The 27,684-nt window shown below is 40.3% G+C and overlaps 1 protein-coding gene across 15 annotated transcripts in view; it reads left to right on the plus strand.

The window, feature by feature from the left end:
• Positions 1–27,684, plus strand: part of LOC100745429 (polypyrimidine tract-binding protein 2) — a 423,740-nt gene that overhangs the window by 248,654 nt on the left and 147,402 nt on the right. For 6 of the 15 annotated variants that reach the window (XM_033322433.1, XM_012389123.3, XM_033322438.1 and 3 more), the window contains one exon: positions 17,179–17,232. The exons of the other annotated variants lie outside the window; for them this stretch is intronic. In XM_033322433.1, coding sequence (XP_033178324.1) covers positions 17,230–17,232 — 3 coding nt within the window. In that variant the 5' untranslated portion in view covers positions 17,179–17,229. The remainder of the gene's footprint in view (positions 1–17,178; positions 17,233–27,684) is intronic. 15 annotated transcript variants of the gene reach the window in all.

Raw genomic sequence — 27,684 nt, forward strand, 5'->3', positions numbered from 1 at the left:
CAAACGAGACTAGGCTCCCGCCGCTATCGCGTTTCAGATTACGTCGCGTCGTCGGTGCAGTTAATTCGAGGCGATCCGGCTACGCTGTGACGCAAACCACGAAAAGCGGGCGCGCACAGGTCTGCCTGGATATTAAACGTTAATTATACAACGAAATTTACTTAGAAATACGAGTCCAGAGAGGAGACCGGCGGAGTAAAGGAGAGGGTTAATCTAACTGGTAACCAGACGGAGAAAGAGGGGAAAGAAGGAATGCTGGAAACTAGCGTGGCGGAAACTAACTCGACAGCTTAAGGAGCGAGAACCGTCGTCGCGAAGTTTGCCCGTTGATTGGACATTTATGGCGGCGAGTTGTAAACTGCCGGTTACAGACGTTAATTAGCATTTATCGTAGTTTACCAGTCCTAGCTTTTGTGATCCTGTCGACATTTTGACAGCCGGATATCCTTCTGATATCTTTTCCTTCGCTTTTTTTTTATTCGAGGAACTTGTTCGGATCGTAATTTTGATAGCAGTTTGTGGAAGCTGTAGAATACAAGTAAAAAATTCAAATTTTCCTTATCTATATGTTTGAATGTTACGGGATGTTGAGCGTCGCGTGTATTATCAAGCAACAGATTCGTTCGAGCTACCGATCAACGAATAACTTGTTTGTAAAAATGCTTTCGGAAAGAAAGCTGTATGAGAGGCTCGAGGGAAAAGAATATTTACATTAAACGTTTGAGATTGTAAAATATCTTTATCGTCTTTACTTTTTTACGCTATTTTCTGTTCGAGCAGCAGGAAAAATTCAAAAATTTAGAAATTCTACATTCCGCTCAGCTACGTGCAACGAAAGGGGCGCAAGGAATAAGAAAAAGGAAAATCTGCACGAGCGTTTCACGGATGCTAGTCTCGTCTATGCCTCTGAAATGGAATATATATCTAGCGTACGGAGCGACGACGTTCACCAGTGTCCGCTCTACGTGGATCACCGCTCGCTGTCTCATTTTTTTCACCTTCCGTTCGCCTGGTGTCCAGGCCCGGGGGATCTGGCAAATCCCGAAATCCACCGATGCGTGTCACTCCGATCGCCTGTAGCCCTTTGTTTGTTCTTGTTTATTGGAGATTCGCTCCCGTTGCCGTCTCCTCCTCTTTCTCTTCTTTTCTCTGTTCTTCTTTGTTTTTCTTTGTTCTTCCTTCTCATCGTTGAGGATTTACATGGAGATAATTAATTCTTCTGGAAACAACGAACGGATTTCTAGGCTCCGATCGCCGCTGGCCTCCTAAATAAGAAGGTTCGACAAGAATAAATCTGAAACATTTCTAAAAAAAAAAAAAAAGCAGTAACCACTTGTATCGTATATCGAGCCAACAAGTATGTAACGACAGTATATTTGGATAAATAATCCGCAGTCTGATTATTAGCAATGGAGCGAATAAAACACGAGAAAGTCAAATAAAAATGATAATAAAGTAAAATCTCATCGGTCGCTAACTGGTAGAAAGCTTCCACGCTTAAGGGGGAATCTACCAAACAAGTTTCATTCCCCAAAGTCCAGGCTTGTCGTTTCGGCCCTCGCGACAGTCGCTATTCTTTATCTCGATCTGCCGTCTTATCTCATCGGTGTGTTATCGTGGCAAAGCCAACTTCAATTACAGACGGGATACGGGATGCCCTGCGTGCTCGACTGGCCAATTGAAAAATAATAGAAGCTCCTCGATCCCCACGGTGGCACGTCTGGACTGCGCTTCTCAGTCCTGTTGGGACCATATCGAATGAAACGCATCGCATTTCGCCGCCCTCCCATACAGATGAAAACGACTCGGTGTATCTGTGTACGACACTGTACTACAACGATGGGATCTGAAAATCCCATTTTGGGAATTTGTACGTATAAAAAATAATTCGAGTTGGTTTCTAAAGAATTCATCGAAGGGAAAATTAATCGTTCGTTTTAGTACTACGAGTAAAAAATTACGCAAGGACGAGTAGGAGGTGCAGTATTTTGCTTTTTGTCTCGCTAATGCTACACTCTCCCACGATCCACCATTATCCGTTATTATTATACCGTATCTGTTGTATCGTAAAACTTTACAAAAACTCGGTCGTTATTGTTACATGTTGTAGGGGTTAAATAGAAATATTTGCAACGCAACCCAGGCTTCGTCATTTTATATAAGAAGAGAGACGCGTTAGCATAACGTAGAATAGAATAATCTGGGGGCATTGCGCGTTAAAACGTGCCGGGGGTGCGCACCCCCGACTCGGCCCCGCAGCAGCGCGCCTGATTCCGTACAACGTGCCGTGTTTCACACGACCACGGCCCGTGCCTATTGTGCTCGGCTATTAGCCCCGTTCTGTTTAGCTCGAGACAATTCCGATAACGAGCTTTTACCCAGTTTCGATTAGAATCGGCTAATGCCGACTAGGGCCGGCCCTCTTTCGCGATTTCTCGCCCACCCTTTACCTCGTTATAGCGTGGTTTTCATGTTTCTGGTTAAGTTTCGACGATAACGTTAATTCACGAAGAATCTTGATGACGGTGATAACGAGTCGTCTGATTAGTGAAATTTGGGAAATGCGGTGAAGTTAGCGCGATCTGATAGAGGGTCGTAAGGAAATTGGTAATTAATTTTAAAGAGGCGTTAATGACGATCTCTTTCTGGCGTTTATCATTAAGAATATCGTGAAGCTGTTTTCGGCAGAATATGTGGGGGAAATGTGTGCGTGCAATTCAGAACTTCCAATTACAAAGTCGAACGTAAAACAAAAAATTAAGAATCTCTGCGCTTAAAGAACTTGTTTCAAACTTGCCTCGATACCTTTTGCAACTTTATCGCGCTTATCAACGTCGAGACTAACTATCGTTACTTGGTTACCAGCGTTATCAGTGACATTTATCTGGAGCCCTGGCGTTATTTTAATCCGTTTTTACGGTCGACAGGCTTTAGATCTGCGAACTCGATCGCTGATTACTTTCGATCGGAACGATCGCATGCTCGGTGTGATTGAACGATCGTTGCCGTTGGAACGAGTCACGGAAACCGAAAGTGCGCTGCAAGTGTCAGGATATCGACGCCAACTCCGCGAATTCGTCATCCTTCGCCGTTTTATCACCCCTTTTGCTTCTACTTTTCTCACACTTTCCATTTTTATATTCGTCCTCGTTTTGTTTCATTTACTGCGGCTTTTGTCCTGCGTATATCGCGTGCCTCGACGATTTCAATTTTTCTAGATTTCCTTACATTTATCCTCGTTTTTTCCTTCTTTATATACATCCTTGTCGCATTGACAGAAAAATCTCGTCTCATGGCGTCCATGATTGCGGTCGTTCTACTTATCTAAAATAACCTCAAGAAGATCCTTAATTAAATTCAATTTGTCTATAACCAAAGGAACTAGAACAGAATAGAAAAGTCGATAATTAAAAAAATGACAACGTTAAGAAGTTTCATTGCCAACGTTTTCGGTCGTCTTTCAACTTTCAAAAAGGTGGGAAAGAGGAATGTACCGAATTCATTTTAATCGAAGGTACACGCGAAATTTTAAGCCGATTGATCGAGTAGATTTTAAGGGATCGTGGACGCCGTGTTAAGCGTGGACGAGGAATACGCGTTTAAAGTCACATCGATAGCAATTATTCGTATAAAAATTTTTCAAGAGCAGCTTTCTGAATTTTGGGAGTTTAGATGCAGGTTTTTGCGCATATACTTTTGAAGCTATATTCTTTAAGAAAGTGCAAAGAAAGCTTACACTAGAATATCTCCTTAAACGACTCAAATGCTGATTAAATGAAGGAATGTTCCGTGAAACGCGGCAGATGTCGGAAGAAGGAAAAAAGATGGAAGATGGAAAAGAGACGTAAAGCGAAGGAAAGAGCTGTGAAAGCGTTTGTCGCGGAATGATCTGGCGGAAAGGGCGTGTAATTAACCCGGCGGACAGCGATATTGATTCCGGCCGATATTAAAATGATATATCGCCGCCGGCTAATAGTTCAATATTTCATGCACGCTTACAAACTGCGGCCGGCCGGCCGGTTTCGCATGGACGTCGGGGAGATAATCCGCGCGGAAACGGCCGCCCTTCAAAACGATCCTCCATTTACACGGTGAACATTCGAAACAGAATGATTAATGACGTTATCGTGGAACATGTAATTCCCCTCCCCCCATAAACCCCTCTCTTGTGCCACGGACGCGCTCGTAGCGTCATTTTGCACGTTGAAAACGAGCCCCCGAATTGAATTCGAGGACGAAGACGTGTAAAGGGAATCGAAGACTCGATAGTATTTATCATATTCTGCACTCTAGTCATTATTGCCATCTAGGGAAGTTGTGAAAAATTTTTATGAGATTAATAGTGCAGGAAGACTAGGGGGTTGGGTCGAAAGAACGAATATCAGAAGGTTGTTAACGGATGAATAGCGAATGGAAGAAATACAGCGAGATCAATGAGAATAAGTAAAAATGGAATGAAGTAGTTATTATTAAACAGACAGTACAGTACAGTACACTAATTAGAGTTCTGAGTGTTTCTGTAGCGAATATTAAATTTAAATATTATTTAATTTCATCTTCGCTAAATATGAGAATCTAGTAAAATTTATTTCAGCTTCTACTCTCTTGAATTCATGTAAATGCATCTAGATCTCTACCTTCTACATTCGTTAGATTGCATCTAGAACTGTAATCAGTGGGATTTGTCTAATCTATGTAAGTTTATCTAATTATCCGCACCAAGTTCCAGGATGCGTTTAAATTAATCTGAATTCCTATTCTTTAGAATTCGTCCGAATTTATCTAAATTTCGTGTGATCGCTGGAATCTTTGGTTCAAAGTTAGAATTTTGAAAGTTTATAATACTCTACGGGTAGAATTTTTGGCAGCTTGTCTCGAATTCGACGAACAGCAACGCTGAAACTTTTCTTCTATTGTCAAATTGTCGCGTTAGAGTTTGTTGAATTATTTCATTAAACTTCTTGAGTCTTCGCGTTACAGTTCCATGGTTTGTTTAATTGGCACCTTCGAATTGTCTTCGGCTTGTTAAATCGCGTAACGAAGATCTTCGTCGTCTTATTCAAGGTTTTCCTAGTTAACACATTATACTGGTTTGTCTTATTAAAGTTACTAAATTAGCGTTCATATCATAAAAACTGTCGCTTAATTGATTTGCCTCGTGTGAAAGGTAATTTCAAGTAAAATCAATCTCGTTCCTTATTTTTGTATAACAGTTTATGTAATTTGCGATTACAGTTAAATGTTTATTAGTAATCAAATAATCGACTCGATATTAAGACAGCATTATCATTTCGTACTCTTGCGAAAGAATGCATCATTTATTTACAACTAATTTCCCAATAAACGTTGATAACCTTAATACACGACATTAAACATTTAATACTGACATAATCCTGCTGCTCCGACAATCTAATCTCTATCCAACTACCGTTTCCCTCAGATTTATGCAGTTCAAACCAACTACATGATTTATCAACCTCCCATTATCAGTCATAAGACAACAATTTCCATTTGAACAAATCAAACAAGTACGCAGAAATGAATGTACAAAGCTGCCGTTAATATCCATATTCTTCACTACTGATTTTACCAAAATTATATCTACCATTAAATTAAATTAAAAAATAGCAAAAATCCAACAGATCGCTAAAACGGAGCTTGCAAAAATTATTCGACGACTTTGCAACAAACCATCCCAGATTATTCAAATTGACATGGTCGGAAGAGAGGCAGCTTACGCTTTAAAATGCCGTTCGATTCATTCCGATCGGACTTCCGGTTCCGAAGTTATCGTCGGTGGAAGCCAAGTCTAATTTTTCTCCCTTCTCTATCTCTGTCTCGCTCGCTCGCTCGGACCTCCCAATCACGCTCACTCGTTCGCTCACTCACTCACTCACTCACTCACTGACCTATCCCGAGCGAGCCACGTGTGCGCTACTCAATGACACCCGCTGAGTCAGCGGGTTTTTGCTACTACTAATAGTGAGTACTCACCTCCAGGAAAGAATGTGGGTCACGCCGTTGACCAACATCCCTGCGTCTCGGAGCTCGCCTTTCAGATCCATATCTCGCGAACGGATCGAGGTATCCAGTTAAAATAAAGCGCGTTTTCAACGACGTAGTCTTCTCAATGCGTTGAGTGGATCTTGAGAAGAATTTAGGAATCCGTGGAGCGTATTTTGACGAGAATTCATGAATTTTGCATCGAATCATTCTGCTTTTAACGAGAATTTACAAATTGTTAAGCTGTATTTTAGAAGGAATTTGTGAATCTTTCGAGCATATTTTATGCTCGATGTTGAGGTTATAGCAGCGTGTGTTATATAGAGTTTTCAGGCAGATTGTCGAGGTAAAATTTCTTTCTTTCTACTTGTATTAAGTAAGTCTAATATAAAAATTTTCTCTTACAAAAGATGCATTTCAGCACACCAGAGGCTGTACTGGTAAGCATATTGATTTTATTTACCAAATAATGTGCGTTTGGTGAACGAACGACAGACTCGTTTCGTAGGAACTTTTTCTCGCGATTTGCCTAGTAGTTTTTAGGTGGTCTGGATTAACGCATGCCTTCAAAAGGCTGTCGTTTCCAGTCTCTGGCGAGTTTCTGCTTCATTGACCGCTTCATTAGCAACCGCGAAATCAACGTTTTTCGTTCGAGAAAGAGAAACGTTTGAGGAAAAGTTGCTGTTAGTACCACACGAAGTATTGACAAACTGGGAACATTCCATCAAACGTTCGATTAAATCTTCTTTATTGGACCGTAATTATTGCACGCTGGGAAATTTCATGCTTGATTTATCAAAAATGTTAAAGAATCGCAACTATGGCCCCGTAACCACCAACCATGAATGTTTCGGTTATGGTCATTCATCGAAATTAACCCTCCAACCCGCTTTTAACCTCTTTATCGTGCATCGACGATCCAACGAATCCGGAAGACGAAACAAAGCGACGAAAGGCAACGTGTCATTTCGCTGGACCGAGCGTTTGCGCCCCTTTCGCGCGTTCCACTCGATACTCTCGCGAAACTCACCACTTTCACCCCTCCCGTGACGCATTTGATGGTTCCACGTTTTTGTTTCGTCGATTGTTCTCATCGCCCTCAGCCCCCATTTTCTGCGACACACGTTCATCTCGCGGAGGAATGTTTTCTCCATTCGAGGTCCGCCCCACGTTTTATGAGAAAGTTTTATTTGCGATTTTTACACGCAGGTAGCAGCGTGCTCTCGCATCGACTAGTATTTGATCGTCGTTTCTGGAATCGGAAGTTTTAGTTGTAGCTAGGTTTGGTCGATTTTTTCGCAGATTTTTTAATTTTTCAATTGGGTTTGTTAATTCCCTGTGGTTGCAGGTGGGTTTGGTAGACTGTCATGAGTAGATTTAGTGGGTTTTTTAATTTTGTTTGCTCTGTATATGTTGAGTGGTTTCTATTAAATTTTTGAATCAATGGTTTTTTGCGATTGTTGTTTCTGGGGGAATTGATTGTTTAATAAAACTAATTTAACTAACCAAGTTCAAAAAACAACTTGTATTTGTCCTGTTTCGGGGGTTCATGGTTATCGTAAATTATTGAAAATTGTAGATAGTCTTATCGAAACGTGTTAAATAATATGTTATAACACAGAAATATACATAAAGCGAAAAGATCACGAATCTTTTCTAGCTTTATTCAAAATTAAAATTAGTAACATGGAATGTTACCAAGGTTCTTGACTGAAATAATAGGAAACGAGCTGTCTGCGAATTGTTCACCCCGTAGAAACAAAACGTTCAAAATCGCCAACCTCAGACCGCACATTCTGTCATGTATGTTAGAGCTTATTCCGATCTTTTCAATTACCGGTATCCGGGCTAGAAAAACCGGAAACAGCTCAGTCAGCCTTTGCTTTAATTTCGTTCTATCTACCCTTCGTATCATTATCTCGTATTAATAGCTGCTACGTGTTCTTGAATATCTACACACGATGGTTTCAAAGCAAATCTTCTAAAATTAAACGTTTTGAAATTTACGAAGTATGCGATAAAAATTGATAAAAGAAACAGCTTCGATATTCGTTTTGTATTTTCAGGAAATATATATAGAACTATTCAACGATATAGTCTATTACCGATATTTATCGCCTAATCATAATTTGTATGGATTTCCATCATTTTTCGCTTAGGGCTAAAAAAATATCGTATTCGTTGATAATAAAACATTATGAAAAAAAAGCGGTAACGAGTTTGGAATATTCTTGAGTGTTCGAAAGAATTCGAACATAACGAGTGGAAAATTAATTTCGCGGAAGTGCCTTGTCACTGTTTGCTCCTGTGAAATTGAATGAACATGAATTTTCTGGATTCTGTTTCGAGAGGCGAAACCGAAATCTCTCGCCGATTATTCCGGCTGGCTCCATTAAAAGTTTCCGGTAAACTCGATTTACCTGTAGCCGTACGAATTGGGAGAAAGGAACCTCCATTTTCGATGTTTCATTTCGTAATTAGCGGATTGGCCGCTGATGGATGTGAATGGTAGAGATTATTATAATTTCAGAGTCGAAAATATATTTCTGTATGTACACGTTGGTGAAATAATAAATTGATGAAGTAATTATGATCGACTATGTCCTTAATCGTATTATTCCAGTCATTATCGTATGAAAATATATGCAAGCCCATCGTTATTGTTATTATTAAATGTATCGTTAAATGTATATTATCGATTATGCTCTCTAGCGGCATAAAATTCCTTTAATTGATTATAATGATTTTTCGTCCTAATCTTTCGTTCGATAGTTTCTTAAATCGTTACAAATCCGTGAGAATTGCTAAAATAAAATAGGGCAAGACTGACACCACGTCGAAAAACCTGCATCCATCCTCGCTGCCATCTCGAAAACGCGTATCTCGTCTTACACACATATATTTTTTTTTTTAAATACACTTATACGCTGTCACTGTACGCTATCGCGTATCTGCCATGGAACCGAGCATTGGTGTTTATTCTAATCTTTCCCTAATTCGTGTAAACGTAACGAGAGAAGCAAGCAAGAAGCACGAATAGTATCTAAGACGATTGGGAAACATGATTTCCCGGCGGTTATCGGGAATCAGCATCCGGCGCGGAAATACGCTCGGAGGGAGCGTAATTCTCCGGTACGTGGGTCAACCGATCCTCTCCTCTGGCGTAGCGGTGTAGAGGAGGAAGCGTATTACGTGGGTTCGCGTGCAAGAGAGTGGGAAGAAATAAGGGATGAAAAGCGGGCCGCCTGGTGAATCGAAGTCGAGGCACCAGCCTCCGGTAATGAGAAAATCACAAAAGCCCGGCTGCCAGCTGAATGGCCTCCGCCGTCGATCCTTTTCGTCGGATGCTCCGATCACCTTCGAGTAATCCGTTTTTCAATCTTATCCACCAAGGGGAACAAATCCTACGACGCTGGCGAGATATCGCGTTCCCATCGGTATCGAGGATTAGCGTGCATTGTGTCGCGGTAATGACGCGTTCGAAAGGCGAGAGGGAACTTTCGCAGTTAGTACGGCAGTTTACCAGTGTGTTTAGATGTGTGTGACTCTTGGTAAAGGGTTTCGTGATAATCAGACTGCGGGATTTCTATGCAGATTCGTAATTTTACGAACTTAATTGTACAAATGGGAGCAGAAAACTTCATCCATTGAACGTTGCGACAAGTACTGTATTTTAATTTTGGCAATTTTAGCAATCTTAGTAATTTTAGTAATTTTAGTAATTTTAGTTTGAACTTCGAGCGGAATATTTGCTTTTGTTTAACATTTAATTCAAAAGTCTAGATGAATTCCTTTCTTGACAGTGCCGTAGCAAATTTTGCTATATTTTTCAATTAAATTTCTCGTAACAACAGAAAAGAGATTCGACCTTTTTATCTGTATAAAAATATATTGAGAGATTCTTGAACTGTTGTAATATCAGAATTAAATCTTCCCCCCTGTAAACCTGTCATTCTTCCTTAATGCAGTGAAATCACAAGCTGACTTGGTTTTGCGCAGAACCGAAATAATCCCGGGGGAAGTTTTTTGGTTCGAAATTACGGTTTTCACCGGGAACGGACATAATTAATTGAATTTCTCTTAACTCTAAAGTCACTCTATTTCTTGCTTAAAATCCGGTCTATCTTTTAAACTCCGACTTAAAGTTTATGAAAATTTTCTATACAGCTATAACGAGGAATATAGTTACGGAGTTTTTTCCCGACTATTCAGATATAACGCTTGTCCGTCGAAGATCGATAAAGAAAAGGAAGAAAGGAAAGGACTAGCATCTTAAGATTAACATCTTATAAATATTAAGAGCTATAAGTACTCGCAACTATTCTATTAAGTATCGATACTTAGTAATCGATGTTACTAATAGTAACGCTATCTTGCAATTAAGTTGGCAAGGACTCTAGCACAAATACGATCGGCACGAAGAAAACATTGAAAAGTCGGCAGAATGGATGAAATACCATAATATGTAAATGACGAAGAACTATGCAAAATATGTAATACGCTAGGACATCGACCAACGCTATATCAAAGAGACGTCGTTACTTATAGATCTACTCGTATAGAAACCTTTCTGCTGGGTAATTCCTGAAAATCAGCAATGATTTTTCGACGTTGCCAGCAGCCCCGTCGTTATTTCATCAGGCGAACGAAAATGTAAATTGGCCCTCGGGTTGTATTGTTCGCTGCTCGGTCCTCGCAAGTAAATTAGAATCACCGTGGGTATTCGAAACTCGTGAGGCGTGAGTTACGATGACTGCATTATAGTCGCGATGCATGCGTACTGCCATTGCCTGGAGAATCGGAGGAAGATTAATGGAAGGACGCGTTAGGATTCGTTAAGTTCTTGATTAAACGAACTTTGCGGTACTAACGAAGATTTATTTTTTCCACGGTGAAATCACCGACGTTGACCCTTGTTTTTTCTATCGATTAGTATGTAAGGTGTTTATTAACCCTTACGTTGTGTCAACGTTGCATTCGTCGTAGAGTATACACTCTGGCAACCGTAATGTATTAAAAAAATGACACGGCCGTAGAGATCAACTTCGTATTAGAACGTCTACCCTGTCTAAAATGATCGTGAAAATGTTAGATATTTATTTGAAGATTAGCAAGCTTGAATTTATTTTGCATTTTACGTTATAAATCGACCCTCGAGCCTCCGTCCGCAATCCCTTTTCCCAAAGAAGCAACACAGAACTCTATAAAATGAACGTAAACCCGGAACCAGTAATCCTCTGTGACGAATTTATCTTCACGAACATCATCGTCAGAACGTTCCAAGATGCGATGGCAAGCGTGTTCTTCATTGTTTCTTCGCCGCGTGGTAGAAACGTCCACCGGTTACAATACTAATTGGTAGTCGGTGATGGACAGGTTGGTAAACAGCGGTGAAAGCATCCGGAGAGTGGCTCCTTGCCACAAAGCCTTCTGATCGACTTTTCCAACCCTTCTGCAACGTCTCTGCTCGAGGTTGTAACAATGGGGGATGAACGAGCAAGCATAACGACTCGCGTAAATTGACGGCAAAGCTTCCAGCCTGTCTTCTTTCACGACCTCGCGATCCTAGTTCGAGCGTAGATCGAATTTTGCGTGGGATTTTCGTTTGATTTACGACGAATATAAGAATTAATCGTGGAAGATAGGAAGATAAGCGACTCGGGCTTGCTGCTTCGTAGCTAGCTCTTCGAAAGATCTTCTCCGATCGGACGATGAAAGGAGACGTTCGTTTTTATTTAGATTTTACGTTTTAATGAATTTAATCGGTGGAACAGTTTGTCGTTTTATCGCCGCTGTTTCTTGCTGGATTGACTTTTAGGTAGGAAAATGCGTAACGCGTTGTCCTTAAAAGAACGCGCTTGTTCTTGTCGACGACGTTTCGATTCTTGGCTGATTCTCGTTTCGGACGACGATGAAATTTCGAAGAACATAATAAATGTTTATTATTTTGGCTTGCGTGGAAACAGCGGAATGTTGCGTTATAACGTCTGCGTTTTTCTTGCGCCCATTCCGTACCGTATTCTTCTTAATCTACGTTCTTTTATTACAACATCGTGCCCTATCTTGCCGCCCGGCACATTCTCCGTTATAATTGTATAATAACTCCATTATTTCGTGACAAATAATTATGAGCGACTCCGCGCGTCTTTTTTATATCTACGCTCTTCCAAACTTTTAGAAGACGTTTCTCGTTTATCCTTTCGTTGCTATATTGTGCATATATAAAAGACACAGATGTATATTTGCGTGCCTGAATTCGAAACGAGATGCTATTCTTTGTGTATTTACATTTCCTGCCTATATAAATGATGAGAATGGAATAATTAAATACGCATAAGCTGTCCTTTACACACTTTGCAAATTCGACGGAAACATTTCTGTATTCGATCTAGAACAATTTACGCGGGAATTTTTGCCTCGATTTATCAATTTAAGGTCAGATTTCGATCATTAATCATAGCCTGCACAGCCCTCCAATAATTCGAAATATTATTCTTCCAATGCTTGAGAACCACCGTTAGCTTCGATCCATCAAGTAATAAACAATTTCATCGAACGACAAACACCTTTTCCTTGAAACGTTTAAAAAATCCAAAGCTGCTGTCGAAAGAGCCCCGAGAAAAAACACAAATTCCTATTTCTCTGATTAACACACACTGCGCCTGAACAGCCTGAAGAACGTGCCTAAGAAACCACCCCTTCCAGCAAAGGAAACATTCATCCTCGTCAAAAGAAAGAAGAATCGTTCGTTTCTCGAGAAGGCCGCCTTAAATAACAAAACACTTGGTTCACTTAAGGGCGATGGGGTGGCTGTATCGACACTCCGACCTCCTCCCCCCGGCAACACACGTACAAAATACACAGCGTTAAAAAGACACACCTTGGCCCCGCTACGGATAGAAACTGTCACGACTACACGGCCGTACACTTAAGACCGTGCCACACTAATGCATGTACACTTAAGTCGGCCGCATAGAACCCGACGGTAACTGCAGCTGCTTACAGGGGCTTCCGACAGTTTCCACCAACCCCCACTGTACGCCCCCATTCCACGTCATTATCATCCATTTGCTAATACAACAAGATAAATTGCCCTGCCTGGCTGCAACGTTACACCCTGGCCTCCGAGTTTTCTCCTCTTCTACCCACCGTCTCTGTAACCACCCTCTTGAGCGTCTTTCGCGCAAAGGCGAAGAAGAAGGCGGTGGTTGGCTCGCCCTGGAAGCGTTCGTTCCGCCGGATTTCTTCCTTCCTGTATTTCTTTTCTTTCTTTCTCTTTATCTTTCTTTAAATTCGTTTTCTTTCTCCCGTTCCTTTGTTTCGTTTCAGCTTGAGGGAATTACGGTGTGAATGGCGAAACGCAAGGGTGAGATTGATTTTAGGTAAAGTGCAGAAAGTTTTAATCGCGATGTGGATTTTTTTTTTAGGGTTTTCGTTATTTTAGAGAAATATTTACTTTTGTTTATCTTTGATTTATCTATTGAAAATGTTCGTCTCGTTATTTTTAGGCAGGTGGAATTTTTATTCCAATTCTGGACGTGGTTTAAATATTCTTCTTCTTTTAACTCCTATAGTTTTAGTATCTGGAAATGTTCGAAATGTAACAACCGGTCTTTGACTCGTCGTTGCAAAAGTACTAGAATGGAAATACTAGAAAATTATGCGCAATACTCGAGTGGCCAGAAGCCTGCAACAACCGCACAAAATACCCGCGAAACTCCTTTGAAACGGTTGCAATCCACCCTCGAGTCTAGTTTCGTCTTGATTGCCATTTACATGCGGCTCGCTCCGCCATCCCCATAAATAGCGAATATCGAAGGACGACACGATCTTATCGTGCGCTCGTTGCCAACGTTAAAGGGTGTCCGATAATAGCGGGGCGGGGAAAAATGCCGGCAATCGTGGAAGTTGCGTGACCAGCCTGATAAAACATCGACCCGTTCCCAACCGTTTGCGTATCGTTTCTCTGGCCGATCCCTTCTGATTCTTCCTCTCTTCCATGTACTTCTGCTTTCTTCCTTTTCACAATGGCTACAAAATTTACATCTACAATATTACATTTATTATTATACACTATGTTTATATATAGACCGCAAATAGAAATACCTTCGGGAGAACGAAGGACGGAAAAATGCATATGGTATGCAAAAATATATATGAAGTATCCAAAGTAGAGTACTTGTTACAATATTTACTATATTTTAGTGTAAGAGTATATCGAGTAGCATGTAATGTAAATAAATACTTAGAGTACTCGTTATAGTGCTTGTTTACTATTTACTTACTGCAATACCTATTATGATATAACTGAAGCAAATTTTTATTTTGCGGCTAATACGGTCCACGACGAATTTTTCATTCTAATTGGAATTTCCGGGCCTGGAGCTAATGGAATCACATATGGATATCCAGAATATCCACAACGTTTCCTTCGTAATGCTACGAAGAAAACGGTTGGTTTCGATAACACGGAGGTGTGTATCCCACGCATTGTGAAAAGGTCGAAGAAGCGATATTTGCAGAGAGCTGTTAATTAAACGCTACGTAGCTCAGATTGAATTGGTTTTCTTTCCTTTACTTTACTTCTCCACCGCCCCACCCCCCGCTTTCTTTTAAAAAGATTTCGAAGATTAAAATTAGATTCTGCAATTTCGATATATTAAAAATCTTTGTTAAAAAAAAATGACGATTCCAAGACTTTAACGAATTTGTGATTGTGATGAAATTCGTGAAATTTTCGAGCGAGAATTTTTCTTAGGTTTCCTCGTGTTTGTAGAACGTCCAGTAATTGAGGAAAGTCGTGATTCTTGTTTTAATTGCACGTAGAAGAATGTTTTATGAGAAAAAGTTGGAGGGGCTCAAAGAGAGGGGTGTCTTTCTAGAAAACCTTTCTCGCGAGCGCAACTTTCCATATGAATTATGCAGTTGCTGAATCTTTTTCTGATGGAAATGTGTACATTAATAATGTTTCGAGTATTTTGATGAAACATTTGCGATGCACGTACATTTTCAAAGGAAATGTTGCTGAAATTCGTTGGTAAATCTGATGTTTAATACATGTTGAGAATATTTGGAGGAAATTCGTGCGTGCCCCTTTTATTATTTATAATCTTCGTTATAATTAATCGCGAAGAACAAAAAGTCCCCTATGTACTTGTGTACTTTTCCATGTTGTTGAAATTTATCGAAAAATTTCATTCCTAATTCGTGCTGAGAAAATTTCTAGAAAAATTCACACGAATTCGAATTCTTATTATTATTTATTATCATAGGCTGTTGTAACGATAATTTCTTCGTAAATACTATTATCGCAAACATTCTTCGAAATTAAACTTATCGTTTAGAAGACTAAATGAACGAATAAGAAATTTAAAAGGATCGTGATGTAAAGAAATGGTAGCGTGGAATCGGTAGAATCGGAACGTTAACGTTGTATCCGAGGATAGGAAACGATGCTAATAAGCGAATTTTCCTGGAAAAGCAGGTCGTGCGTGACAGCTCTTCAAAACGCACGCACAAATTGGACATGGCGTGACGAGGCCAAGCCCGCGGCTTCGCTTTTCAAAAGGAGCTGCATTTCTACGGGGGATGACGCGATGAAACTGCCAGCTTCTGTTCTTACGCGAACTGAACCACGCGTGACGCAAAAGTTTTGTCCGCGTTGCTATTTTTAAATTTCTCTGAAAATGTTAATTATTTTACGGTGTTCCATGGTCGAAGAGAATTTTATCGTACTTTTATCGGTATCTGATCTCTTAGGATTTTTTCATTTTTACAAGTTTCGAATAATCCACAGCTTTCTACGATCGTTCGTTATTTTGTAATTTCTTTACAAATGTCCGATATTCTTTGCAATGTTTTCAGTTCTTCACATATATGTAAGACTTTTTTAATCTCCGATAATGTCAAGTATTCTACGGTTTTTGTTGAGTGACATGTTAAATATCTTTCAACTTTTTACACATATTGGCTATTTTAGAAGTTTATAGATATGCTATAATTCATGGATATTCCATAATTTTTCACGAATATTCTCCGGTAGAAGCGACATTTGATAAAAAGAACTTTACCTCGAAGTATTATTCTTCGTTTCATGAGATATACAATATTTAACGTACAACGAAGAAGTGACTTGTACATGTGTAATAGAAACATCGTGCATCTACGATATTATGTTTATAAATCGGTGTGGGTATAGTAAACCAGCGACATAATTTTTCAATCGCGACGTGGAGAATCGTTCTTTGGAAATTCTCCGCTCCCTCTGTTGTTCGTGTACGGCTTTTGTTGTTGCTCGTTTAAATAGACCGCGGGATATCTTGGCGAAATTGATCGACTGACGTGGCATTCACTGGCAGAATGAGCGTCCCGCTGATATAAACGCATTCCCGTGGATTAATTTCCGGCGTCTGACGATGCGTCGACTGTTACTACTCGCGGACGCTTGGTTCCACCAGCTCGCCGATTATTACAAGAAGAAAACAGCCGCCGTACTCCTAAATAAACTTTACTATAGTTTAATATTTATGGTTTATAGATTGTACTGCAAATGGAAGAATGCGCAGTCTTGTTTAAAAAATTCGCTGAAAATTTCAAATGTTGTCCTTTACTTTATTCATAGAACTTGGTTTATAGAAGGTTTTAGGGCTGGATGTAGCAAGGAGATGTTTATAAAGCATTTTGTTGAAATTTGGAAGAAGCAGAGTGTTTCATTCCCGTAAGAAGAAATTGTTAACGCTTTTACGAAACGTTGATAACGGTGCGAATTTAAAAACGATTTAACGTACAATCGTACATATCGATTTTCGAGTTGTCGCCATGAAAATATCATCTTGTTCGTTTATCTTTATAATTTGGTCCGGGAGAGAGCAGTTATGTGGCTCTTTTGACTTATGTAGCACTGTGCCGTATCCTACAAACCGTGTCCTATTATTACTTGCGTCCTGACTACAAGATTTCCCAGGGTTAAGAATTAAAAATGGAAGACAGAAGAACACTTGGACCTGTTTTACGAGCATTGTTCTTCTTGTCCACGAATCTGACTTAATTACACTCAAAAACAAATTCCCGATTCTTCCGCAAACGAAATTTGTCAAAAAATTCGAAAATGTTTGAAACGATTTATTCGAAGCTTCTGAGAAATTCTAACCGAGTCGTTTGTTTTTTTGCTTTCAGGTGAGTGTCCCGGAATTCCAGTACGCTCGAGGGACGGGCGCGTCCCTTACGATGGTAAGCCATAAAGCACTGTACCCTGCGCCTTCGTGCGTCGTGCAAACCGCTTTGCTCGTGCCACGTGGCCTGTTTCCGCGCGCCAGTCCCACCCTAGTTTCTTATTCAGCGAACATAGCACGCGAGCCCACGGACATCCTTATTAATTAACTTTTCGCGATACGTTTCTCTCGCTTCAACAGTTTGACAACATACAACGTTGCGATCCGTTTCTGACAAGTGCAAGAGGAAGCGAGAGGGATACGAGAAATTTCTGTAATTAGAACGCAATAGTTTTCGGAATTCAGGACAGAAAACTTTTTCAACGTTGAAAGGATGGAATTAAATATTCCAGTTTGCGTACTTTTCTACATATTCTAACAGGGAAAGAAATATAACTAGTGAGGTGTTCCAAGTAAACAACTTTTATTGAACAAATATAAAAAGTTAAGCGAGGTTGACAATTTTAACAGTGAAAATCAGCTCTCGTCCGGAAGTTTCATCCTCTTACGTTACTGCCGCTGTAAAATAAGACGTATCTCGAGAGAGATGTAGACGAATGTGTTTGTATATCGTCAGAATGGCCACCAAGGGGTGGAACGCACATAACCAGCGAAAAATCGTTTTGTGTCACTGGGATGAAACGTGTCCTTATTGACGTTGGATCAATATATTAACCTCGTTTTACGTTGATAATATGATAGCGTGACACGAGGTAACATATGCTAATTTTTTCACTAAATATATGTCTGCAATAAATATCTTGCAGTTTCTATATACATTTTCAGGCTGCTTTCAAATTTAACCAGTATGACCATGAGAGCCGTGTTTCGTTACGAGACTGCGCATATTTATGTAAATTTATATTTTTACAGATACAATTAAAAGAGCTAGTTGTTGAGAAAATTGTTTCACCTTGTTAAATATTATAACGGAAATTTTACTAAAATTTGAGTAAATGATCGCTTTAGAATTGCGTAAAGAATTGTTTTATGCGTTAAATATTAGAAAAGGTTACTTTCTATGGACGTCTATATCCTGGATATCGTATTTTGTATATCGTATTTTAGACAGTTTTCCACGTTACGTGCATCGTTATCTGCGTTCTGTGCATTTTTGCACCCCCAAGTTTTCCATAAATGTATAAAAACCCGCGTTAACAGCGCTAATGAAACTTCAAAATATTTTATATGACACATATACGGGTTGTCCCATCTAACTTCGTCACCCGGAATATCTCCCTTGTTTTCGATGATATTAAAAAATGCTTCAGGAATAAGTTGAATGTTTTCCCTAGAAGAACGCGTAGAAGACGTACGAAGGTTACCGATGTTGTTTTTTTTTTTATGGAATCGTATATTTATCTTGTCAGAACTAATCATGACGAGTTATGGCCCCCCTTGAAACCATCCAACCTGTTCGTGAAACATTTTTTAATACTCTGAAAAACAAGCGGGATATTCCAGACGATAAAGTTAGGCGGGAGATACCCCGCGTTATACGTATGTATATACATAAGATGTATAATACATACATAAGTGTCGAAATACTTTGGTCGGCAAGTATCTATTATCCAAAGTATCTCATCGGTATTATCTATTACCTAAATTCCCCAAGAGTGGAAATTTCAAAGACAGTCAATTTCTGCTGGAGCAGAAATTCCGCGAAAGTGGAGGATCTTGCCACGTAACAGACACTTCTAGGGCAGATAATTCGCCGAGGAAAATTCCCCCACGGATAGAACAGTTTCACTTACTTAAACGCTGATTCCACGTCGTTTGTACGTCGCTGAAATAACGAGAGATTGTACGAGACACCAGCCGCGTTACACGTATACACAGTTTTGCCTCGTTTGGTGGTGGAAGTGACGGTCTTAAAGTGTCTGACGGAGGAGAAAAATGGAGGCACGCGACGCCCGAAAATCCGACCCTATTTCGCTTTCAATTTGTAGCTCCTCAAAGGGGTGTGTAAACAGTTTCCAGAAACAGTTTTCTCGTGGTCTCGCGTCGCGCGAAGTGTTTTCCTCGTGCGCTTCCACAAAGGAACCGCGAGACCGGCCATTCCCCTGCAAAGGGCCGTTTTTCTCGATCATTTTAATAGAACGCACATCCCTCGTTATTTATTTGATACGCGTATGTGTGTAAGGGAACGTGGTTGTTTTTCGGAGGAAAATATTTTTTGATATTTCCGTCGAACAAAATTGCGATACTGGTTTGAGACAACACCGTTAAAAAGGTCGTCAAACGTAATAACGAGAATACCACAAAACGCATGATTACCAACGCATGATTACGACATAGTTCAAATCATAGTTGATGTTTTCATAGAGAAAAAATTTCTTCGTCTTATTTCGTTCGAATAAAATCGTAATACCGCGTTAAATCAATAAAATTAAAAAAGCATCGGATAAAAAGAAACGTAATTACAAAGAAGCCGCGGCACGCAATTATCACCTACACGGTTCTGCTCGCATTTGTTCTCTTCTTTTAGGAAAAATATTTTTTCTTTTTACTTTATTCCAACAAAATCGTGATAGCGGATTAAAGCAGTGACGTTAAAAATTCATCATACATAAACAAACGTTAATCAATAATCAACGACGAAGCCATATAACACATAATTATCGACACAGTTGTCGAAGAAAATTCATTGCGCAAACGTCTCCTTCATCCCCGTGAAACCGTCGATTCGAAGAAGACGATCTTCCTAGTATAGTATCGATCACTCGGCAGCTTTTTGCTCGTTAAAATTCTATTTCGCCCAGGGTAAATAGCAAATTATGCTTCGAAAGCCCAACGTCATCCCCTCCTCCGGCCTTCGTGCATGTTGTGCATACACATCGATTCCACCGAGCAACCCCTTCTCGTCTGGTCGCCTACCACCGCAGCCACGTTGTTTTTTCTTCGTTCTTTTAATGGAACTGTTGCACAAGCCTCTCAGCCCTCGGCCGTGGCTTATCTTTATTTTCCGCATAAACGAGGACAGGCCTTATCAGCCGGCTAAAGCCAGCGGCTATCGTTAAAGTCAAACATGTTCTTGACATGCTCCACGCCGCTGCAAGTTGCCTATTACCACTTACACCTGGTGCCCTCTCTCCCTTTTTCCGCCTCGTTATCGGCACACTTGGTGTCTCTTCATCGCGCTGTAACTTCGCCTTATCGTTTTTTCTTTTTTTCTTCTTTTCTTCCTTTACTCCTGTTTCCGTTTCCTCTTTCGTTTTTAGGGTATAATTGTATCTTTCATTATGATATCGTGTTCGCGATAGCGGAAATGAAAATTGGTTGAGTGTCGAGTGCGAGAAAATTCTACGTGGTTTTAGTATTTTCTGTATAATTTTCGTAATAAATTTGACCGATCTCGCGAGGATATAGAATAATTGTTAATTCGAGAGATGTTCCTCGCTGCTTCAACAAACACTTTAAAGTTTCTACATAACCGTTCCAACGAAAGAACATTGTCTTTTTATTTTCTTTTTGTCTTCGATGTCTGCACGAATTACTTGCAAAAATTTTGGAAATTTCAATTTTCCCTATTTCTCTGGTCCGCGATTCGCGTCGCGGAAATTACCAGGGTTTTTCCATTTGAGGAGAAAAATTTGCAGGAGAAAATTCCGTGAGGCGAACGCTTTGATGTGTTCGAGTGGCGAAGAGAGTTGCGAAAGAAATGGGAGAGGGTGTACTTCGTGTTCTCGGGAAGACGGATCGCGAGAAAACGAGCGGAATCTCGCGTTTTGGAAGTCCGTTGGACGAAATGGACCGCGTTTTAGTTTCTTTTTCTTCCGATATTGTTCCTTCTTCTACTGGTTCTCTTGTTACGTCTCGTGCGGATCGATTTCGACGGCTTTAAAGAATCTTTTTATGCAAGAGAAAAAGTTTTCCGGTGCTAATTACTTCGCAGTTACGAAGGCTGACGAATATTGGAATTGGTGGTTACAGAAACGATGTATTTAAAAATATATTTATTTAAAAATTATAGAAGAACGGCGTTTGTTCGTTCAGATCGAAATGAGAGATAATTTTTAAATCGATCTGCTAATTATTTATTAATTAATGAAAACGTGCTATCAGAAACATTCATGTTAAAATGGAATTTTATATTTTTATATTGTTTGCGCATTACATCGAAATGGAATGGAAGCGTGGATGTGACAGAAGACCAGATTTCCCGTTTCGATTCGTAATTTTCGAACATATTTGAAGAATACGTTTTAATTAATATGAAACTCGCGTGTGTGTTCGTACAATAAAATAGGATACAGGGGGATATTAATCTTTCATTTGGTTTATGGATCAGGAAACCCTGAGAGCGGGGGATTTTAATTAATTTTTCAACCATGAATTCATTGTTAAACGATGGACGTCCCTTTTTATTCTCGTACTGTTGAATAATATTGTTATAATGTCACGTATTGTAGAGATGAATAACAGCTTCGAAGGTATTATTATTAATTCGATCGCCTACGTATTTATGATAATGGAAATTTGATAATAATTATTAATAATACACGAGTCTTTCAGGAAACAAACTCCCGAACTGCATCAACGTTACATATGTTTTTATGATTTCACGATTCCATGTATTTAAGACTCGATCAAAATATAGAACGGAGTATAAGAGTCGATCGATGGTAGCACCAGGAATCTCTGTGTTCTCATCGACAGCTCGTAAAGCGTGCATGGTCCCGAGGAGAACACCGTAAAACAGTCAACTTGCTGTTTCACATAAAGTCCACTCGCCATGGCCACACGCCATCCCCATAAAATTCAACCATGGAATGTCGTTCGCCTCGAAACATGCATAAGTCATTCGTTGAACTTTCCTCTTATCCCTGGCGATCAGTTTTATTCATCGTAAAATTGTAAACCGTCCTGACCTCGAGCGATCTGCTCGTGAATTTTTGCTCCGTCCACCACTGCCAATAGCTTTTGCAGGAATTTTTTATTGTTTTGGTATTAAATAATTACTATCAGACGCTCGTCTTCTTTAAATAACAATTCAGATGTTCTACCTCCAAAGGAATTCGTTAAATATTCGAAACATATAGTACATTTGAACATTTTTTATATAATATTACCTACGAAAATAAGTAATATTCGAAATAGTTCATAAACCCCGACTTTCATAAAAGAAGACAAAGATAAAAAGTTTGAGGAAGTCAAAGATAACCCTTACGTGATCAGAATAGCAGAATGATCTAAAAAATTAGCATTTCTAGAAATTCACCCCTTCGAATGATCCAAATTATTAAATACCTGAAACGAGTTAATAAACATCGTTTATTGAAGCTTCATCAGAAAGTAGAAAAAGATAAAACTACGAGATATCGTACAAGATTAAAAGAACTTGAAAAACAACCCTTAAATACTGTTCCAATTATTGCATCAAGAAACTTACCCCTTTGACGCGTCGTTTCACGAGTGGTTGATTAATTAATTACGCCCGCTTTCGTCACGATATTCGTCAGGATGATTGATATTCCTGCACCGTCGAGAGGACGCGAACTTACTACCCATGGGCGTTCTTTCGCCAGCGGCGGAGAAGCCGTGAAAAATGTGGACGCCTCCCGAAACTGGCGAAGGAGAGGCGAGCAGGTTCTCGTTCAAAGTCTCGAACTCGCGAAAGTGCAGGCTCATTTCCGTGTACAGTGTGAATAGCCACGATCGCGTTCGACACCGTGTCAGCCGCATTTTTCATCTAACCGGAAGGGCGATGAATGGCGACAGAGTCGTTCGAAAAGAGGTCGTTTGTTCGCTCTACTATTTAGGGGAGTTTCAGGCCATTTTTCCGAACATTGAATGTATTTCGTGTGAATTCGATATCTTTCCCAGCATTCTCTTTTTTTTTTATTTTTTTTTTTTATTTCTTTGTTTCTTTTGAGAATTATTTATTCGAAGGTATTTTTTGAAGGTATTCTATACTTTGTATAGGCGTTGATTTATCGAAACCAAAATATATTTTTATATATCCAAACTTCGATTGGAACTTTATGAAATCATGGAAAACCACGCCAAGCACGATGAAAAATATATGTGAATATTCTATGATTGAGTTTCGTGATTTTAAGATATTGAAACTTCTAATCGAACCTCGTCAAGCCACATAAAATCACGTCAAACGTAAAGAAAAGTACCATAAGACGATGAATAGTTAACTGAAACGATTCGGAATCGAGCGTGTCTCTCTATATTCCAATTTTTCAAGGAGCCAGCTAGTAATTGGCGGCCGTGACTTCACAGAAGAGGAAAATCGTTCCGGGATTCCCGGGATCGGAATCCCTCGGGCACGTTTCTTCTCGTAGCTGCGTCATTTCCTTCGCTCGTGGCAGGGCTGACTCGACGAATGGAATTTCTATGGCGAGGAATCTATTCTCGCGACGGGCTGACGTATTCGTAGCTCAGTGAAAGTAATCTATCATGTGACGGATAACGCGATATCCTGGCTCACGGGGATCCTTCACGCGGAAGCTGGATATATCTCGGATCTATTGTAGATTCGTATACGTATCGCGTAATCGAGTTGAATATGTTTCAGATCAATTGGGATGTAAGGTAGGTGAAGGGGTTGGAAGGAAACTGCAGGTGATTTTTTTTAGGGTAAAAGTTTCGACGGACGTAGATTTTTTCATTCAAGCATTGTAATTGGCATTGCTTTTTGACATTTACGTGGTTTCTTTATCAAAATAAAATAGGGTCGGTGATCAATTGCGCTATTTTCGTTACACTTGAAAGAAATGATACGATGAACTCGACTTGATCTTATTTCTCTATAAGCGTTCTAACGTTTATGAACGAGTCCGCGAGCCTGGTAAATCTATGTCTTGGAGCGGCAACGCCGTGCATCCGAATTCTAAACAAGAATTACCTTACGACGTTCTTTCTCGCACGATAGAAGAACATTCTAACCCTGTAAAGAAAGGAAACCAGCGCAGCCGAATATCCAACCAGCTTATCCCTTTTCCAGTCGATTTACGCGCGAAGTTCGCGTTCGTGCAAGGAAGTGAATCGTTTATCAAGCTAGGAGGGCTAATAGATAACGCGCCAGTTACGTGTTCGAGGTTCGATCGAATCCACTTTATCGGGTACGATCGAGCAGCAGCTGCTGCTGCTGGGGCTTGCAGCGCCGAAGTTCCGGTTGCATCGGGCCGGAAGTGCGTGCGCCTATATCCAATCGTTATCCTTACGTAATCCTTCGAAGAACTTCCCCATGTGGATCCTTGGAACGTTATACGTGCTCGTTGTTAGTATTCGAATTATAATAATAAGAATTTAAGACTTGGTTTTTAGAACTTGGTGCTAGTTTTTTATACGGTACATTTTCTAAGATAGCTTTGATGGAATTTCGTCGGAAGGATGAAAAATTAATGTACGTTCGAGTAAATTATCGTTTACTGTCAAGTGTCGTTTCTTTCGAGCAATTTAGCGTTCATTGCGGAATTTCGATTATGTATCTCGTCTTAAAGACTACCAACAACATCAGTGTTAGTATCAAGTATATACTATTCGCATAATATAAATTCCCTCGGATGACTTTTTCAAATTCTACGCATTGCTACGCCGTATACAAAACTTTCTGCGTCCAATTACTCGGAGAACTGCGGAAAAACTTATCACAACCCATCGGTTACACACCGAACAATCCCGGAATCACCCTTAATGTCGTCAAACACGTAGAAACCTTCCATCGAATCCGCCTCGAGCAGCGTCCACCGTCGAAACCAAGAGAGAGAATCTTTTCGAGTTTTTCGCCTGTGTCGATATCTGCTGGAATATCGTGGTTCTGCCGCGATCAGAAATAGGGAAGGGTCCAAAGGGACCGGTTGCTATTTCATCGAGCAGAGAGTTTGGCTTCTCGAGCTTCTGATGACTCGTGAAACTCCTCGAGACGACCATAAGCCGATATATTTATTGCTGAGATACTTCTAAGACTCGTCTCTCTCCTCACCTCCTCTGCTGATAGGGGTTGGAGTCGATTTACTAAATAAGGCCGGAAGTGGATTGCCTGTGACATCGCCGTCAAACTTCCACCGCCTTTGAAGTAGGATTTCAAAGGACTTTTCCCCGATCGACTCTCTTTCTCACGCTGCCCCTTTCTCCCTCCTCGATGATAAGCGAGGAAGTTCGAACTGGCAAGGGACAGGAAATTGTAGGCTCTGTCGCGGTTTAATTAAAGAAATTGGTCTGTGATTAATGTGCTGCGATGGATTGTACCTTTCTGAGAAATGGAAAGGATGAGACTATTTCTCACGAACGGTCGACGATTAAGATCGTCGCAGATCCTAGCTTTACAGTCGTTCTCAATGATATATCGATTCGCGAATATTATAATTGACCGTATCACAGTGGTAAAAATAATCGTGATTCTTCGTAATAATTTGATACGTTGTGAATTTACAGCTGCGCGTTTTTCGGACTTAAATCGCGAGTGATTCTTTATAAAACGTATGGACTAAAGTTTGCCTCTTGCCTTCGATCGCGTATCTTGTCAATTTCCATTCTGATTTCTTCGGTACGTGCCTTATATTTTAATCGTCGATGGTTATAACGTCAAATTGAATGGATACTCTAACGATTACTGGACACAGAATGCACGCGATGTGGAAAAGTGTGTAAAATATCTAAAACGTAATGCTCTCTGTGATACTTAGTAGATAAAACAGTTCTCTACCTAGATTCTATCTCCGTAATTACATTTTCAAAGATGTGAATTTGCAGGGAAGTCCGCGGTATAGCAATTAGAATTAACAATACTAAACAAGTTTGGTACAGATCGTTAGTTTCTTATCCATTCACGAATTTCGTACCGGTACTCGTGTGTCGTTGACGTATTGTAAGTCGAGCGAAACGTTCGCGTACTTAGGAGCGTACTACGGTATCGTATCCTCGACGATTGCGACGCGATTACCGGAAACGGTGACGGAACTATCGCGAATGGAACCGGGTCGACGCGTGTTTTTCGCTGGGCACAATCGTATCGCTGGCGGTTTCCACCGCGTTACAAACGCTCCGCCATTCTCTACGGCCCTGTTGCACGGCCTGCTCCAAAAAGATAACCGCGGACACCTCGTTTCCGGTTTCTCGGTTGTATACGCGGCGGCGAGCGACACGCAAACGAGGCCAGGCCGCATTATTGCGCCCCGTTCCTCGACGACTCGCGGGTTGGAGACGACAAAGGGGGATGCTGCTGAAGAGAAACTGGCACGAGCAATCTTTTTCAGGCACTTCGAGGAACCCACTGTGTGTGTAGGATGCACGTGTTATTGCAATAAGCGTCGCTGAATGACGTTTCGTCGCGTTATAAATCTGTTAGATCGCGAATTCCGATATCCCAGGCTGGATTAGAAAGAGTATTTTATCGCTTTACGTCGATTCGTACTCGAAGAGACTTTTTACCGATGTTTGTCTCGAGTTTTTCGAGCTGAAATTACATCCTGTATCTTGAGACTCCCAGAGAGAATTAGAATTTCTGAAGATTTTTCTCAACTAGGAGACTACGATATCGATATTTCAGTTCGTCCGAATTCGAAGTTGGAAGATTCGGATGTTTTGTCAACTTTGTTAGTACAGATTGAATTTGAATTTGGAGGACGTGGAAAAAGAGAATATTTTTAAAGAAGATTTATTGCGACGCGTTTTGTGATATTTAAATTCAAGATACGGTACCAAATACTTACTACAGTAAAAAGAAAAGAGAACGTGTTTGTAGAAAATCACGGAAAAAAACATGGATGATTATAGTGGAAATTTGAGAGAAGGGATTAAAATGGACGATCTCGGAAGCGATCGAAACCTAGCGGAACCGTCGATCAGCGTTAATCGGTAATCCGGCGTGGATTTTATCCAGCGAGTGCCCGTTGGCGATCGTTACATAATAAACGATGAATTTTCATAGCATGAATATGAAGCGCTGCTAATGAGCGCATTAATATTTGCTAGTCGGCGTGTTTTGCGCCCTCCTGTCGACGGCCCCTGCATAAATTCCCTCCGCGAGTTCGTTTCCACTCTCATTCGCTCTCTTCGACGTTTAACTCGTCGTCGTTCGTCTTCTCTGAAACGAGAAATCATCTACGAAACGAGAAATCATCTCCGATTTATCTCCCATTTCTTCCACTTCTCTTCAACGGGCGCGTGTTAAACTTGTATTAAACCAATAAACGCGTATTTTACTCTCTTTCGCTTTTGTTTATTTTTACGTTGAACGGAGTAAAGGCAGGCGAAGAAAGGAATTTTGTCCGATCTATGAATATTTAGTTTCTTACATTTTTATTAGGGCGCTAATGCGGCGTTAAGAGAACCTTTTTTTTTGTTTTACTATCGAGCCAGAGTGTAAAAAAGGATAGTAAAAAATTTAACGCTACTTCCGCGTTCTTTGTTTATCTTGACGAAGATGCGAATTTTTGCATAAATACGTACGGTCTTTCGTTACGCTTCATTCGCAGTCGAAAAGCTATATATTATCGAGCGAGCTGTACGGCAA

This window comes from Bombus impatiens, unplaced genomic scaffold (genome assembly GCF_000188095.3).
Source record: "Bombus impatiens unplaced genomic scaffold, BIMP_2.2 scf_0637, whole genome shotgun sequence".
NCBI lineage: Eukaryota > Metazoa > Arthropoda > Insecta > Hymenoptera > Apidae > Bombus > Bombus impatiens.